This window comes from Coturnix japonica, chromosome 12, assembly GCF_054131305.1.
Source record: "Coturnix japonica strain WE chromosome 12, WE-NBRP24, whole genome shotgun sequence".
In the NCBI taxonomy this organism is placed as follows: Eukaryota; Metazoa; Chordata; class Aves; order Galliformes; family Phasianidae; genus Coturnix; species Coturnix japonica.
Window position 1 is genome coordinate 12424137 of NC_140674.1, and position 17118 is coordinate 12441254.

General features: G+C 44.1%; 2 protein-coding genes across 16 annotated transcripts in view; both read left to right on the plus strand.

Moving 5' to 3' along the window:
* ACAP2 (ArfGAP with coiled-coil, ankyrin repeat and PH domains 2) overlaps positions 1-8749 on the plus strand; it is a 51052-nt gene extending 42303 nt beyond the window's left edge. For 8 of the 13 annotated variants that reach the window (XM_085513053.1, XM_085513054.1, XM_015871668.3 and 5 more), the window contains 6 exons: positions 639-731; positions 1605-1792; positions 2157-2266; positions 3133-3243; positions 3382-3443; positions 7847-8749. In XM_085513053.1, the coding sequence (XP_085369179.1) occupies positions 639-731; positions 1605-1792; positions 2157-2266; positions 3133-3243; positions 3382-3443; positions 7847-7950 (668 nt within the window). In that variant the 3' untranslated portion in view covers positions 7951-8749. Of the gene's footprint in view, positions 1-168; positions 274-638; positions 732-1604; positions 1793-2156; positions 2267-3132; positions 3244-3381; positions 3444-7846 lie in introns of all 13 variants that reach the window. The other 5 variants (XM_015871661.3, XM_015871664.3, XM_085513046.1 and 2 more) reach the window with 1 other exon arrangement.
* Positions 8750-10875: 2126 nt separating this feature from the next.
* Positions 10876-17118, plus strand: part of XXYLT1 (xyloside xylosyltransferase 1) — a 32131-nt gene continuing 25888 nt past the window's right edge. For all 3 annotated transcript variants that reach the window (XM_085513057.1, XM_085513058.1, XM_015871864.3), the window contains exons 1-2: positions 10876-11314; positions 13429-13576. In XM_085513057.1, coding sequence (XP_085369183.1) covers positions 10925-11314; positions 13429-13576 — 538 coding nt within the window. In that variant the 5' untranslated portion in view covers positions 10876-10924. The remainder of the gene's footprint in view (positions 11315-13428; positions 13577-17118) is intronic.

The following is a 17118-nucleotide window of genomic DNA, read 5'->3' on the forward strand; positions in this document are numbered from 1 at the left end:
ATTATTTTAGGTGGGAAGTTTGTGGACTGGGGATGCTTTACCATTCAGAAACATATTAACCACTTTCTTTCCTCCGTATTTTCATCCTTAATTTTTCCAATAATGTTCTTTCCTGCCCTGTTCCTTCCTTACTGCCTGCTTTGTGCTTTGCTAACTTGCATGTCCCAGCGGTTGCTGTAAGTAGCGACGAGGCGAGGCGGGAGTCTCTGTTCTGTCCTGATGAACTAGATTCACTCTTCTCCTACTTTGATACCTCTTCAAAGCTACGTAGTAGTAAGTACTACAGCTGTGGCATGTTCAGTATTTGCACTAGTGATCCATTGTGTGTTGTGGCCATCTCCCTGCCTTTAATCCACTGTCTCCGGGCTACGGCATTGCTCAGTGTTTTCATGAAATAATTTAAGCTTTTTTACTTATCCTGATTTTCTACCCTTATGATAATCTTTGATACTACTGTTACGAATTCTATAGTTGTTCTATAGTTGAAGTGTGTGACTTCAGACTTACTTGAATGGTTGTGTCATAAAAATAATGAATAATTCAGGACAAAGTATAAGAGCTTGCTTTATTATCATGGTGTCTGTGAAGAGTGGGTAGCTTATAATCTGCATAGTAATGCTTATTTCTCCCCAAAACAGTAAGAAGCAGTGACAGTGGGATCCAGCAGAGTGTTGATGACAGCAGAGAACACCTTGCCTCTACTATATCAGCTAACAGCTTGTATGAACCAGGTGTGTTTGACTTTGTCTTTCAAGACAAAGACTTAATCTTTGTTTTGCTAGCACATCCTGTCAAAGGGTTTAGTACTTAATGGTAAAGTTCACGTGTCTTATCCCAGTATGATGGAACATTTTAATAAGGGCAATAATTGCCTGTGTTGCCTTTCTCTCCTCCATACTGGGTAGCAATAAATGTCACATAATCCTCCTAAATAAGTTCAGAGAGTTTTTTAGCCCGTCATATTGAGCCAGAACTTCTTTCTAGCAGAATGGAACACTGCTTCATTTTGATACAGAAAAATCTGCAGAGAGATGCACAGTTGTTTCATAAAGTTACGATGTTGGAGATGGAATTCCTGTTAAGTCACATATTATAAACTTTGTGTGTTACTTCAACATTCTTGCTTAATTTTTGTTTTCTACTTACATGGGAGTGGTCATACCTTTAAACATTAAACCACATATCTAAAGCTTTTATAAACTGATAAAAGGATCTATTATCAGTATCCTGGGCTGACTGACATATTGAGTATAGCTTGTTAAAATATGCAAAGCATTTAATTACAAAGCAAGCTTTTGCTTCTACATCATAGCACCCCTCTGAGGTACATTTTAAGTACAGTAGTTCACAACTGTGGTTCGTAGGCAAGCAGTATGTGCCTTAGATCCTCTGACTGCATTGTAGAAGCAGTTATGAAATGTATATGAGTGCTGGAATAAGTTAAAGGCACATATGAAGATTTCTGGTAGAATGGGGCACCAGTGCAGACCTTTCTGTGAAATCTGAGCTACTTTATGCCAAAGGTGTTTTGGTTACAACTCCAGGAGGTACCTTACAAAAACAGGGATTACAGATAAGGTTTTTCTTTTAAAAATTTCTTTCAGAAGCAGAAAGGCAAGAATCTTCTGTGTTCTATGACTCCAGACAGCTTAATCCAGGATTGCATCTTTATCAAGCTGCCTTTGAGAAGAATCTTCCAGATATGGCAGAAGCATTGGCCCATGGAGCTGAAGTAAATTGGGTCAATATGGAAGAAAACAAAGCAACCCCACTCATTCAGGCAGTGCGAGGGGTATGTGATATACAGCATCCTGACTGATGTGGGAGGAGGGGAGGGGGAATAATAGGGATGTTTCTGTGTCACTGCTTCTTTTGAACTACTTGCTCTGCTCATGAATGATAACATGATACTGAAATTGTCTTTATAAAGTTCTTTCAAAGTTATTTCTGAACTATTTTTCCCTGGCATTGTGGTCAGTTTTTTGTTGGTATTTTTGTTTGTTTGTTTGGTGGTTATACAGCCTTGTAGTGTTCAACACAGAAGCAATCCCTTTAGTTTCCTTTACCCTAAGACTCAGTGGTAAGAAGGCAGGATGGTTTTCACTCTGATTCTAGAGATCTGGTGCTCAGTTGTTTCTTCTGCGCTTCTTCCATAGGGTTCATTGGTAACTTGTGAATTCCTGCTGCAGAATGGTGCCAATGTGAACATCAGGGACATGAAAGGAAGAGGACCCCTACACCATGCCACAGTTCTAGGACACACAGGGTACCTCACTGTTCCAGAATTTGACAATAGTCACTGGTTGCTGCCTTTATTAATGCAAAGTTTCTTCACTTCCCCCATATGTTCAGACATTTTAATTTATTTCAGATTTTTTCCCTTAAACTTTCCTGATGAAAGTTCTTTAAAACATTACTTCCCCGCTCATCTCCTAGCACTGTAAACACTGTGGTCCATGTTGGGAAAGTGTATGTTTGATAATACTTTTGATATAATTTGGGTTTCTGGTAAAGACTTGTGAAAATTTTCCTATGAAAATGAGAAGCAAGTAAGAGAAATAGTGGTGGGTGAGGACCAGAGCTGTTTCTGGTTCATCTCACACAGGTATTTCATTTTGAAATGAAATGTACTACATCACGTGTTGAATTTTGCAATCAGGGCTTCAAACTGAAACCTTGTGCCAGCTTAATTCAAATGAGGACGTAATCTGTTTTGTGGCACCCTTTCTCTTTGCATACATGAATTCTGAATAGAGTGCCAAGTTGACAGACTGAGAGAGTTTAAGGTCTAATCTTAGCCATCATGCCCTGCTTGTGTAGGTGATTTACATATACTTATGCATATACACAGGTAAATAGATGAAAAATAGCCAAGAAAAATGAAGACAGCTTCTACTTGGTAAAACATGCATCTGTGCCTAGGGATTCTGTACTGTATTAATTTATCCTGCTCAGCATTTCTCTTCTATCACAGTAAAAGGGGTGAAGTTTTATGTCTCTGTGACCTCATATGGCACAGGAAGGAAAAGATTTACCTTCTGTAAAATATATCGCATCCTGCTTGGGTTTTTCTATTAGCTTTTTCCTCCATTATTGTGATGGAAATTATTCTTAAATTATATCTCCAAACAGGCAAGTGTGTTTATTCCTAAAACGAGGGGCAAACCAGCACGCTACTGATGAAGATGGGAAAGACCCACTGAGTATAGCTGTAGAGGCCGCCAATGCAGATATTGTAACGTTGTAAGTTCTGTGTTTCATTTCTAACTAGGTGTTTTTGAGTGCACTGAACATAGGTGACCTCGCTGTGAGGTCTTTGAATGGCAGTCTTTTCACTGCTTTAAAAGTGACATTGTTCTTTTTCTGTTTCCCAAATCGCAGGTTGCGTTTAGCGAGGATGAATGAAGAAATGCGTGAATCAGAAGGGCTCTATGGACAGCCAGGTCAATACTCTACTAATAACCATACCGAGATGCAGTATAAGAAATGTATTCAGGAATTTATCAGTTTACAGCTCGATTCTTAGGGTCTGAGGAAAACTTAAGATAGCTTCGTCCAATGTTTTTTTTAAACAGTATATACACGTTAAAGCTTCATTCTGGTGCAGCTTTGTCAGGTTATTTAGGAGACCTTAAAGGAGAGTGTTTAAAGCACGTAGTGATGGTAGTTTGGTAGTACAGCTGTTACCAATCTTTTTTGCTGCTGGTTGTTTGGTTTTCTCCTACTGACATTTCTCTGAAACTGACGTAACGTTAGGATTTCTCTGACACAGATGGGCAGCCTTGTAAGGCAGGTTGCTCAGAGATACCTGAGAAGTTCATCTTAGTGCAAGATACCATTCTCCTCTCTTTAGAATGGATCTCTTCTTTTTTTCTTCATTTTTTTAAATACAAAATATTCTAAGCCAGTGTAAAAATGTGCATCAAATATTTCAAAGTATCTCTGGATGATTCTGAAAGTATTATTTCTTCCTTTTAAATTGTATTTTATTAGTTAATATCTTAAACGGGACATTCACTCTTGATTATGTATTTTTGTATGCATAGTATCTGACCATTCAATTTCTTGAAAAGCATCTGTATCAGGCACTTGAGTCAACTCATACTGGAAAATAACAGCACTTAATGAGTATGTGCAACTTATCCTCAGGCATTCTGTCCCAATTTATAATATGTTCTGATATGACATTTATGCAAGCCATTTCCTCTGTTACGATATGCTTCCATAGGAACCTAATTTAATTTCATGCAAATACCAATAATGAATGTACAGTTAATTGTCAGGTTATTCAAGGCAATCATAAAAATATGCTATCCCAGGCAGTAGTGAAAGAAAAAACTTCTTAAGGCTGAGTGCCAGGTACTCTTGGCTCACTTCCCATCAAGCCTTTATATTTGTCACTGATTCATAAGGACTGTGTGCTTATGTCTCTTACCAGTCTGGGGCTGGAATATACTCAACGGGCCATATTGAGTGTCCAGTATCCCAGACAGATGGTATCAAATGAATGGAACTTACATATTTCATGAAGCTTCTCCTGAAGAATGGTTGTGTTTCAAATTTATCTTCAAACAAAATTCTTAGGAAATTCAGAGTAAAACAATGAAAGTATTGAAGCTCACTCAGACATTTACGTGCTCTCTCTGGAGGAGCAACAAATTAATTAGAAGTAACTCATAACAATTATGAACATGATATGAAAGAATCCTCCACCCAAAATTCAGCAGGTTATATATGTCAATGAAAAGAAAATCTTTTGTCTGTTTGCTCACGTTGCATTTGAGTAGAGAAAACAAAAAGCTTGGTACATCTTTATCAAAGATACCTGAGCCTTCTTAACAGTACAATACAAAGACTGCAGCTGGTGCAATCTGGTCCAGATATTTTTGTGTAGACAATCTCTGATAACTGTAAAGGGGCAAGATTAATCATGGAAAGTGGAGCTGGCACAAGGCATAAAACTTGCCCTGAATCAGAGGGAGGGTGGCACTATAATAGCTGTTATATCTCTGACCATGAGCTGTACAGGACAGTGTCCCCGCCAGAAGATCTGACTGTCTCTTTGTATACAGCAGTTCTTTACTTGCTGAAGTTTCCTAGAAAGCTGAACAAGTATTTGAGTGTTTTAAATGTTAATGTCTGCTAGCCTGCTAGGATTGTGAAACTGTACAAATGTAAGCACAAAGCCCCTCTCTGCTGTTAGAATAGAGTAGTTCAGTTGGAAGGGACCTTCCAGATTCATTCTAGTTCAGTCATTCTGATGGATGTTCCCCTCACTCGGCCATAGGCAAAGCAGGTCTTTTTCACTGCACAGACATACTTAAGTATCTGCGCTATGCTTATTTTAGAACTCCTCTTTTCCAAAATTGTGTTTCTAAAAGATGAGGATTTTTGAGACAATTGCACATTTGCTGGGAGATATGTGAAGGTAAACATCGATGGAAGAGTTTGTCGTCAAAACGAAGCAGACTGTATATTCCTCTGCTTCAGTAATGCAGTTGATAAGCAATTAGTAACATAGCCGATAGCGTCAGCATTTCTGATTTTAATATACCTGGCTGGTTTTAAGCTACTTATGGAATGTCTGTGTTGCTTTGCAAGGTATAGTTGGTCTTCCAGAATAATATTCTTAAAGTGGGAACTGGCTGAAAGCAGCTTGTTCCACAAAATGCTCATTTCTGGTGGTAGAAGCCATACGCACCATTGTACTGATTCTCGTATAATACTTGAGTGCTCATCTTCTGGTGCTGCAGTATGTCTGCTAACTATTTGATATTAGAACTGCTACTCTTTCTTCCTATCTTTTCCTGAATGTATCATGTGTGCCTTTTAATTTATTCTGGTGTTAAATGGTAAAGCAGTGTTTTGGTATTTTTGTACATAAAATCTGCACTTTAGTGAAAACATTGCTTGGAATATCCAGAAATAAACTGTAAAGTAAGGTTTTAAAACAATAAGGTTTACAGCATTAAATATTTTAATGCCGCATACAAACTAAAGGGGCACTTTATTTTACTCTATTTTTGTATGTAATATTTTTGTTATGTAATATAGTAAAAAACCAGAGCCACAACATATCTTACTAAAACAGCTTTTTTTTTTCTTTCGAGATTATTTAAGAGAACTAAATATAGCAACTTGAATTACGGTACTAGTTCACAAATGGAACCCGTGTCTGTATTAAAAGCCTCATTTCTTGCATCCTACTAGTTTGATTCTGGTTTGTGCTCCTCAAACATATTCTTGGGATGGATCTTGCAGCTTCTTTCATTCTGTGCTTATACTCCACTGCAGGCAGTAACCAGAAACTTGTCATAAAGTGTGTTGTGTGCCTGTTTCATCTCTAGAACGTACTTGAATCTAAAGCTGAAAACCAAGGGATTTCACTAGAATGAAAGCTTCCTAGCAGAGTAGTGTGGAATTGATTTGTCCTTTAAAATCTGTGCTGAGTTATCACTACACTTCTGTGTAACCCCACATACCGTGTGAAGTATTTGCAGAAGGTCAGTTATCACTTCTGAATGTGTTTTTGAATGAATGCAGCCTCATCTCCAGTATTTGAAATGTGGAATGGTTCTGATATTGGAAACATGCATTAAGAAGGTGGAAAAGCAGAGCAGTGTAACTTCTCACACATAAGAAATCCTTTTAAAGATTGTCCTTTGGAAAGGAGTGGTGGGATCGTGATTCTTGTGCAGTCCTGCAGTTGGGGGGGGGAAAAGAGGGGAGGGGGAAAGGAGGGGCTGAGAATCACATTGAACCTATGTGACAGTAGATATTGTTAGGTTGATTTCCTTGTCGTATTATTAATCAAGTTGTCAGCAGGGAGCTGTAATGCTGGGATCTTGGCCCATGCAGTCATCTGCTTTGGGAAGACAGGAAAATCTGGATGGCTGAATATTTCCTGACTGGACCGAATGCTTTACGCATTTAGTTCCCTTTGAAGTCAATGGGGTGTGGTTAATGTTTTAAAATGAAACGAGAACTCAAGGCTCAAAATGTTGCAGTAGATGGAAAACAAACAAACAAATTCTTCTACCACTTAAAAACGATAGAAGAATGACCTGGCAATGCCTCAAGGAGTAATTTCTCTTGAATGTCATTTTCCACTTTGGAAAGAGAAGGGGAGACAGAGCAGGTGCAAACTGCTGCCCTCCCTTACTCTGGAATAGAGCTGTGCTTGTTTGTCAGGTTGTTCTTAAACACACGAAGGGTCAAGATAAGAAACATGGAAAAATGAGGTATTGTTACTCTTAGAGATAAACCTAGAGGATATAATGGATGTCCAACGATGCAGTAAAAATCTATACTTGCTTAAATAGTAGTTGAAAAGCTTTTATGACCAACAACTAATTACTTAGGGTTGCTTTTTATTGCTTGCTGACTGTTTCTTTGGTGGGGAGCTCTGTCTGGTTGTTAGACTTCTGGCCTCTGTTTCCCAACAAAGCTTCATTTACGCCGTAACTAATTTCCTGAGGGCAGTCTTGGTTAGCAAGTCCTTTCAAAAATGACTTTTGTTCTTCAATAGCTAATAAACATCTTTTGTTTTACGTTGCTTTAAAATGCTTGCACTTTTCCTTTCTAACTCTGGACTTTCCTCTGTGTGGCTGCCTTTGAGGTACTATTTCAGGTATAGTTTGGCTTTGTTTAATTTGCTTCTACAGAACGTGCATGCAATTAAACAGTCTCAGAGTTCACATCAGCATCATTCCATCTCCAAGCAGTCCTTACACCATTAATATGTGTTCTTACAGTGATTGGTAGCATGGTAGGGCATTTGTGTTGTGATGGGCGATGTTTCAAACATTTGTGATAATGAACTGTTTCCTTTCTTCTCTTCTTTTAGGAGATGAAATTTATCAGGACATTTTTCGTGACTTTTCTCAAATGGCATCAAATAATCCAGAGAAGCTAAACCGTTTCCAGCAGTCAGATTCCCAGAAGCCTTAAGTGTCAAGAAGGAAAAGAACCTGCTCCTCATAGTGCAAGTCGTCTTTATGTTAACAGAATGAGTTATATGCGTTTTGTTAGTTTGGATAAAATGACCACTCTTAAATGTAGCTGTAGATTGCGGTAGCTGGGGAATTGCATACAGGTTTTTATGTTGTACAGTACATATACCTCAGCAGCTGAAAAATAAGTTTATTAAAACTAAAAAAAAAAAGGAATACCTGCTAGCTCAGTATAGAAGTAGTACCTGTTAGCAAGTACCACGTTCATCTGTGACTCATATGTGAAGTTAGCAGAGCACAGCTGTGTGTGTTGCAGATGGTGGCTGAGGGATCGGATCAGTTTCAATCATCGGTATCCTCTGCTGTCACCTGTCTCACTATTGCCATAAAGATGCACCTCTGACAACAAGGTCTAGGTTGCATTTTCTTGGACTGTTTGGAAGGGAAATCAGGTAATGACTTGCTGAATTGTCCTTCTGCCTGTGGGCCTGTAACTTACAGGATTCTCTTGTTCCTATGCTGACACTGGTTAGAGGCAGGCTGTTAATAACAAGGTGTGGGAGCTTTTCTCTATTTCAAGCTCGTTGGCAGTGAAAGCTTTAACACCAGGCTGGCCTTTATGCTGGTGACTGCAGGTCAGTCACAATAGGTGTATATCCCGAAGGACCAAATTTCTAAGAGTAGTTTATTTTCTTTTTTATTTCCCTTTCTAAAATTAAGACTTGCTGTGAAGGAAGTAACTTTTAAATGAGCACTTGGAACCTTTCATGAGGAAAAATAAATGTAATCCTGCTGGACGTTCTGTGGGTTTTGTCACTATTTTGACATCTGGACATGAAAATAGAGACATTAAAGTTAAAAAATGGAAAGCTGAGGTTGTTTGTGCAGATTAGTCACACAAAAGCTGTTTGTCATCTTTTATCTTTGCTGTTCTCACTGCTAGCCCTAAGCTGCGTATGTAAAACTTCATATAGTAATACAGCCATCCTACATTTAGGTCAGTCAAGCATGGTGTAATGTACATATACTTCCAGATTTTATATATGTGTCTAAGCTAACATTTGCAGAAGGAAATATAGGAATTTTGCTGCACGTTCTTGCAAGGTAACAAATGAGCACAGACTGCAGCTGTATTGAGGGCAGCAACACAAACTGTATGAGTTTGTTTTCAGTGAGCTCTACTCTGCTGATGTGCATGCCTATATGGTGTCTGCAGGTACATGCTTGAGTGTTAGGTAGTGCCTAGGTCATCGTCACCTGAAGCCATAAACCAGCAGATGCAGTTCTTTACGCTCTATTTGCCCTAAGGAAAACTTGAGGAGAATTTTTAGTTACAACATCCTTGTGAGTTTTCTGTAGCCCTGTAGCCCCAGCACTATGTTAACCTTCTGTATACGTAGGAAATCAATGGGGTTTTCTCCAAGTTGCTTGATGGCCAAAATTGGGCAAAGAACTTTTATAGGTTATGGTAAAATTAAACTTCCTAGCATGTTAATATTCAACACATATACATTATTTTGCAGAAAATATATAGCCATGCATTTAATCTGGATGATTCCTGACGCCAAGTTAACAGCATCTGAAAAGTGAGCACTAAGTTTTGCTCCATGTGAGGTGCAGTTATGGTAGGAAAAGCAGATTGTGCCCTCTTCAAGGGTGCGTTTAGTTGAATAATAAGCAACGAATAGAAATTACTGCTTGTAGATGATTCATAACCTTTTTGAATAACTGTCTATGAAATAATGTACTTCCTAATCTGTATTTAGCAGCGGTGGGTGCTTTGTTAGTAGATTTTAGAGGAAGTTAAACGTTCCATATACAGACAGACCATGTAAGATGTGGCTGATCCCACAGCCTTGTTCCCTGATCTTTTTAGGTACACTAGGAAGTCCAATATATAAGTGATGCTTTTCAGGTCAGGTACAATGCATACATTAAGGTCTTGCTCATCAGCAAAAATGAACATGTCATTAAGCTGCATGCCATGCACTGAGGGTGTCCCAGCGGTTGCTGGTAGGCTCAGCATTCCAGCACCTCTGCCTTGCAGGATTCAGCCCTTAGTGAGAGAAAGCACGAATAGCTCCCATGCTCAGAAGGTCTGGATTTCCTTCAGTTCTGGCCCAAATGCTGATGTTCTGTTCAGTAATTCTAGGCAACTTCTATTTTTATAACGATACAAATCTGAGCAGAACTTCAATAGTAGACAGTAGGGTTTCCCTGCCGGTTAGCACATTGTACCTTATAGCAGGTAATGGAAACCTTCAATTGCGGTTCATGTTTCTCTGTAAGTATGAAATATTACATGTCTTACTCAGTGGGGTTACAAAGCAGTAGATTCCTTTAAAAAAGAAGAAAGAAAAACCAATTTCACATCAGCTTCTATATGAATTCGTGTAGTGATTTACTACATAGCCCATTAACAGATTGCACAGTGTTCCTGCTGGGCAGTTAGTTCCAAAAGCCTCTTGGGAAGACAAATGTATAAGAAAGAGCTCAGCATCTATTCTAATGCATCTTAACTTCAGGGGTATCATTTCCTTACGTTGCATGTGCAGACAGTATCTACAGTGTCTCTTTAGCGATCCATATTGCTTTGATTGTTCACAAGCTTTCATGTTTTGTTAACATTTACATGCATTGTACCAACAAACTTATAAATGCTCTTTCTGCATAATGATACTACATGATCCTTGAGGTCCCTTCCAACCCGGCTCATTCTGTGCACTGCAAGCTGAGTGCGTTTTGGCTGCTCCTTGGTGCATTGGAAGCCTTATACCTGCTTTTTGCTTGGCTCTAACCACGTCTCATCCCTTAGCTGTATATTAAGGGTGCTTTTTTCACTGCTCTACCACGGACAACCCCACACCGCAGAACAAAAAGCTCCCGGGCAGGATCCCAGCAGGTCCTGCCCCCTTCCCGCTTTGTTCCGGGGCGGTGCCGCATGATGGCGGCGTGCTGCGGGTAGCGGCGGGATGGGCTGGGCTCGCTCTCAGCCGTGCGCTCTGGCGCTGGCGGCGGCCGTGGCCGTGTGCGCCTTCTACTACCTGGGCGGCGGCGGGGAGACCTTCTCCAGCGCCACACGCCGCCTCCGAGCCACACCGCCCGGCCCGGCACGGCGAGACAGCACGGCGGCCTTAGGAGACAAGGGCCGGGCGCTGCACCTCCTCATGATGTTCACCAAGGCGGAGCGCAGCCCCGCGCTGCGCACTAAGGGACAGGCCGCGCTGCGCTCCCTGCTGCGGCACGGCCGGCTGCACCGCGGGGAACAGCTGCACCTCCACCTCGTCACAGACAGCGCCAGCAGAGACATCGGGCACGGGATGTTAAAGGACGAGCTGCGAGGAGCCGCCATCCGGCACCAGGTGCGGGGAAGGGGGAAGGGAGGGAAGGGAAGGGGCGGCCGGGGGGCGGTGCTGGGCCGGGCCCAGATCAGAGCTGTGCCGGCAGCGAGCGGCAGATGGAGCTGGAGCTACACAGCGCTGTATGGAGCCATGAGCGGCCAGCGAGCAGCATTGTGTTCACAGCTCCATCCCCTCTGGGATGTGGTTAGCACCCATAGGTGAGAGCCTATGGGATCCACAGCAGGGCTGTGGAGGAAGACTGGGCTCTCCTCTCTGTGTCTGGCACACACCACCAAGTTGCCATCATGCTGTTCTTATGGGGTTGCTGCAAAGATGCCTCGCACCAGAAGAGAAACTGAGTGTATGGCAGTTGTTTACTGCTGAACCAATTGAAAAGGGCCTTTCTCAGCGTGAGATGTGTTTATAAAACGTGTGTTCATGCAGGAAACCCACAGAACTCACTTTTCATGATGTCCTCAGTGAACTCACTCAGATTTAGCTACAGGGATTTACTGAAAGCTGCTCCACAAATAAATAGAGGAGCACAAAATTAGCAACAGATAAACAGGCCTTGCTCAGTGAGGGGAGAGGAGAGGCCTCTGCAGTGCTGCAGCTGCAGGAGGAAGGTTCCTCGTGTCAGGAGTTTGCTATGCAGAAATGCAGAGGTGACTAGAATTGGGTTGAATTCAATAAAAGGAAAGAGCAATGCTCTGACCTGTGTGTCTACACGTATAGTTCACTCTTCTGAGCTTTTAGGCAGATGAGGTTTTATTAGGGAAAAAGAATGAAACCGTAGAATGATTGAATAATTGAGTTTGGAAGGGAGCTGTGTGGATCATGGGGCTGGCAGGGCCAGCAAGGGGAAGTATCTCAGCATCCCTCAACAGAAATTAAACACTGCTGCTGTGTTGTGTCCTGTGTTGTGTTCAGTCCCTGCTGGAATTTTCCTGCTTTCTCCTGCCTGCAGAAGGCAGCATGACCTCAGGTCTCTAACGCAGAGTTGCTGAACTCTCTAATCTTCACCAGGGTCACGTTCCTCGGGTCTGTTCATTACGCTGGAAGTTCCTGCAGTTATCTGGTACGATTCAGTGACCTGCATCATTCTGCGTGTGTAATAATGAGCATCAGCCCGCAAGAAAGTTCTCACTCATCTGACTTGGGCTGAAATTAATTATAAGCTTGTAAAATTTCATTTGCTGACACGGTTTATTTACAGTTGCTCCTGGTTTTGGAGCAGATGTGGTTTGCTTTACTGCTGAGCTTTCCAGTGACTCCTGGTAAGTAAGTGCAGTGGGCTGCTGAGATTTTTCATTCGGTTATTTGCAGCAAGTGTGCAAAGGTTTGGTTTTGCTTTATAAGTTTGTCTGTGTTCTGTTGTGAGTCCTAACACAACACAGGCTGTAATGGAGTGTCTCAGGCCCATGTGCCCTGGGGTCCTGGTTCTGGCCATAGCAGTGCTACCTGCCTGGCTCCAGCATGGCACAGGGTACCCAGTCCCTTGGCTGCTTGTCACAACACGGGGAAGTTCCCACCAGAAGAGACTCTCAGCTCTGCAGTAACTGCTCAATGTCTGGATTTTCCCCAGCTCGTCCTGCCCTCCTGTCCCTCCCAGCCCCAGTGGGGACATGCTGTGCAGCTTTCTTCACTGCTGAGCTGAGGTTCAGGAAATCCGGGCTCGGTTCCTGGCCATGTCACGGCCTGACTTTGTGGCAGGGAGCAAGTCTTGGTCCTCAGGGTGTGTGACGTGGGCTGGCTTGCCTCAGAGCTGCAGGATGCCAGAGCCTGGAGCAAGCTGTCACCTCACTGATTGACTCCATATGGAGACCAGATATGTGGTTACATTTCAGCAGTGTCAGCAGCAGGGACCAGAGACTGCGAGAAAATATCAGTTGAACAGATTTGATGGAGCCACTCCACGCCTGCCTCACATTTATAGCATGGCCATAAAAATCCTCCCCCTTATATCCCCTCCTAGGTATATAGGTCCCCGCTATACCTAGCTGCCTGTTGTGGCAGGTGTGCACATTATGCAGCTGGAGCAGCAGTGAGCTGCACTGGGGCTTTGCAGCTGTGTGCTGAGCTGCTGGGGGTGGCTGGGTGTCCTGGCTGAGCAGTGCTCCTGCTGTCTCTCCTAGGTAATAATCCATGATGTCAGCGAGCTGACTGAGAAGCTGTTTCCAATCGTTGAAGCCATGCAGAAACACTTCAGTGCTGGATCAGGGACCTACTACAGCGACTCAATTTTCTTCTTGTCTGTCGCAATGCATCGGATCATGCCCAAAGGTAAGTCCCAGCCGAGCTGCAAGCACAGCCTGTACATGTGTGCTATGTGAAATGCAGAGTTAACAGGCTTCTGTGAAAGGAGGCTACATCATCAGGGGATGGCTGGAGGTTTCTGTGCCATGCAGCAGGATAGTGCTGCCCTCACACCTCAGGATGTTAGAGAGGGCAGCACTGGAGCTGGCCTGGCCATGTGCAGCTGTGTGTTTGTCATGTGTGTTTTTACAACCTCCCTTTCCCTCGGTGTGTCAGCAGAAAGAGGTGTGACGTGCTGTAACACAGTGAGGGTGCTGCTTGCTCGCCAGTGTCAGCAGTGTGGTTACCGAGCGCACCTTCCCTTCCTGTGGTTTTGATGAGCTCTTGGGAGGCTTTGCTGGTTAACAGCCACTGATCATTTAACTTTTCTTATTGTGTCTTCACTGTTATTGAGCGAGGAAACAACAATAAATCTGCAAGAAAACGAGGCAGCTGGCAAAGGGAGCTTGGCTCAGTTGCCCCACTTTCCTCCCCAGCTGTGTGTGGTTATTTCTCCCAGACCCTACGTGCTCTGTAGCCTTGGATCAGTCAGCAGTTCTGCTGTCTTCCCCGTCTCTCCCATTTTGTAGGTCAGGATTGTTTTTCTTACACTGAGGTCAGGGCTGGGAAAAAGGTTGGAGGCTTTTCCTTAAGACCAGTGGCCAACGATCACGTTTCAATTGGTGTTTATTTCCTTAGAGTGCTGAATGTGAGCAGTCACGCATCAGCGCAACAAGGGCTGAGCCCTGGGGCACAGTGTGAGGGGTCTGTGCCCTTTGCTCAGCAGGATGGATCACACACCCAGGCCCTTGTCTGGAGCTCACCCAGCCCTGCCTTGGCAGCATGGCTCCTCCCAGCGCGGTGCATGTGGTTTGTGTTCAACTGGGCTGCCTCCTCGTAGGGTCTGGTCTGAGAGGGAGCCACTTGGGAAGCCCTCCACATGAGAGTTAAAAACAGAGGGGCCTTCTTGGGGCCCTGGTATGTCCTGTAGCCACTGTGGTTTCAGAAACAGTGTTTGCTTGTCAGACAAAGAGGAAGTGGAGCAGACGCTCCTTTCCTTCCTGTGTTCCCAGATCATCCTTTTGGGGAGGGTCACCGTGTCCATCTTGTGCTGCAGAGGCCTGGGTCACCCCACTGCAAGGCCTGCAGCCCACTGCCCTGCTGCTGTGGGGGCACAGGCAGGTGGGTACAGTGTCTGGGGGCTCCCTGCTGTCAGTGCTCCCCACAGCAACCTGATGCTAAAGCAGGCTGCCCACTGTGCTGGTGAAGGCGCAGCATTAGCACAGATTGGGAATGGAACAGCCACTGAGTTCAGAGGTTCGTTGCTGCCGAGAATGGGAGTCAGGTTTTCTGTCTGTAGATGTGCTCCCCATTCATCACATTCCTTCCTGAGCTGCATGGCGTCCATCCAAGAAGCAGACAGACACCCTTCTCCCTGGAGTCCTGGGAGGCCTCGTGCTCACCCATGATCTGTGTGTCCAGGATCCAGCAGCCACTTCCCAACATCTCCTGAGCGTGTGCTGAAGGCAGCAGATTGCTCCTGGCCACTCTACCAGCCCCCAGCTGACCCAGCGCCATGCCTGGCACACTGCAGGTACAGGCTGCACTGTGCTGCAGGCACTTGAAGCTGCCTATGAGCAGTGCAGCTGGGCACGTGGCAGCAGCCTGCTCCATGCCGGTAGCATCGCTCTTCCCTCAGCTCTCAGCTGGCACTCACAACTTCCTCCACAGCCGGAGCAGAAAGTTGTGTTGGCCGCTGCCCAGGCATAACATTTCCTGCAATCATGCCACCACAAATTTCAGGCAAAGCCTTCCTCTTGCTGAGCTGTGAGCTAAATGCGGAGGACGCTGGCTTTGTGGTCATGTGTCACTCATGACATGGGGCAACGGGGACAAACTGAAACATGGGAAATTCCACTTAGCCACAAGGAAAAAGTACTTTTCAGTGAGGATAGTGAAAGATCAGGCCCAGAGAATGCTGTGCCTTCATCCTTGGAGCTCCTTAGAGCTGAAGTGGGTGATGGCCTGGGCTCTGGGTGAGCTGCTGTGGGCAGAGGTAGGACTGGACACCCTCAGGAGGTTCCATCCAACCTTGACTGTGCTGTTATTCTCTGGTGTTAAGTGAATGTGCTGTACCCAGCTCTTTATTAGCCATTAGTCTAGTGATGTCTGCACCCTGAGTGCTTTGAAGTCTGTTGAATACAAATGACAGTATTAGTTCTGTCTAGTTCACTTGCCCTGGTACTTCTGCTGCATCTTTACAGTGTGCTGAAGACACCCATATTATATGGTCTGACAGCCAGAAACTGTTCAGATATACTGTCTGTCCTCAGTTCACCAACCATAGGCAGTTTTGCCTCCTGAAAAGCTTGCTTGCTGTCTGTCAATCTGACAGGGGCTTGCAATGGCCTCTTTGGCTCACAGGATGTATAAAGAGGCATTTTACAGTTTCATGAGTTTAGTTTTTGTTTCAGAAGCCGCTAGTAAAGCTGATTTATATTTCCTTTGCAAGGGAGGTCAGATGCAGAGCGGGGTGCCTGCAGAGCCGGGTGATTTACAGCCTGGCAGGGCTTCCCAGCCTGCTCCCTGATTCCCAGCTGTGCAGTGGGGCCTGGCAGGATGCAGCAGGCACACAGCCACAGTGTCTGCAAGCCAGGTTGGGTGCTTGCTTCTTCATCTCCACTGCAGCTCAGCCACCTTAGATGTGAACTGCTTGGAGGTTGGTGCTTCTGGCGTTTCTGCTGTGCCTGTATTTTTGCCCACCTGTTCTTATGTGTAAATGTAAGAACCTTCTGACTGGCGACGGGGAGGGCTACGCATCTGCTGTCCCCTGAAGACTCATGCATGGTGTGGGAATGGTGCTGTGCTCCCAGCTTCCCTCCTGGCCATGCTTCATTTCTCTGGGAAAACAATCCCTGGTAGAAGCTGCTTTGCAGAAGGTAAGTGTTTGAAGCTACATTTTCCTGCATCACTAGCATTCCTCCTGGTGCATTTTGGTTCCACCTCACCCTGTGTCTTTGCAGGCGTGGCTGGCTCCGGAGCTTCAGCACCAGTTTTTGTGGGAGCTGGATTTAACTGCAAGCTTAAACACGCTCCAGCAGAAATGAAGGCTGTGATTTGAATATTAAATTCTCTCTTGTTTGTTTGCATTTGTATCAATGTCTGAAGGTTTTTATGAGAGCTCAGAACGTTTAAGTTACCTGGCTTTAGGTTCCCAGGTTCATCATTTTGAGGCGACATGGTGTTTTTGGCCTACCATAACTTAGTGCTTTGCTTGAAGCTGCAGGTTTGTGATGGTGCACCAACTTTGCAGATTGATGGGCACTGAACAGCAGTTGTTGTGTGGTTTTTTTTTTTACAGATTTTTGTAGAACATATGTGTGGCTGTGTGCGTGTTGCACTGAGAGTAAATGTTTTGTGCCACTCAGCTGTTCTGGTTTTCACTGCTGCTTTGGATCCTTGCCCACAAAACTTCACATCTCAAACTTGCAGCTGCCAAACTATAATATAACAGCCTCTTAGCTGCTGTA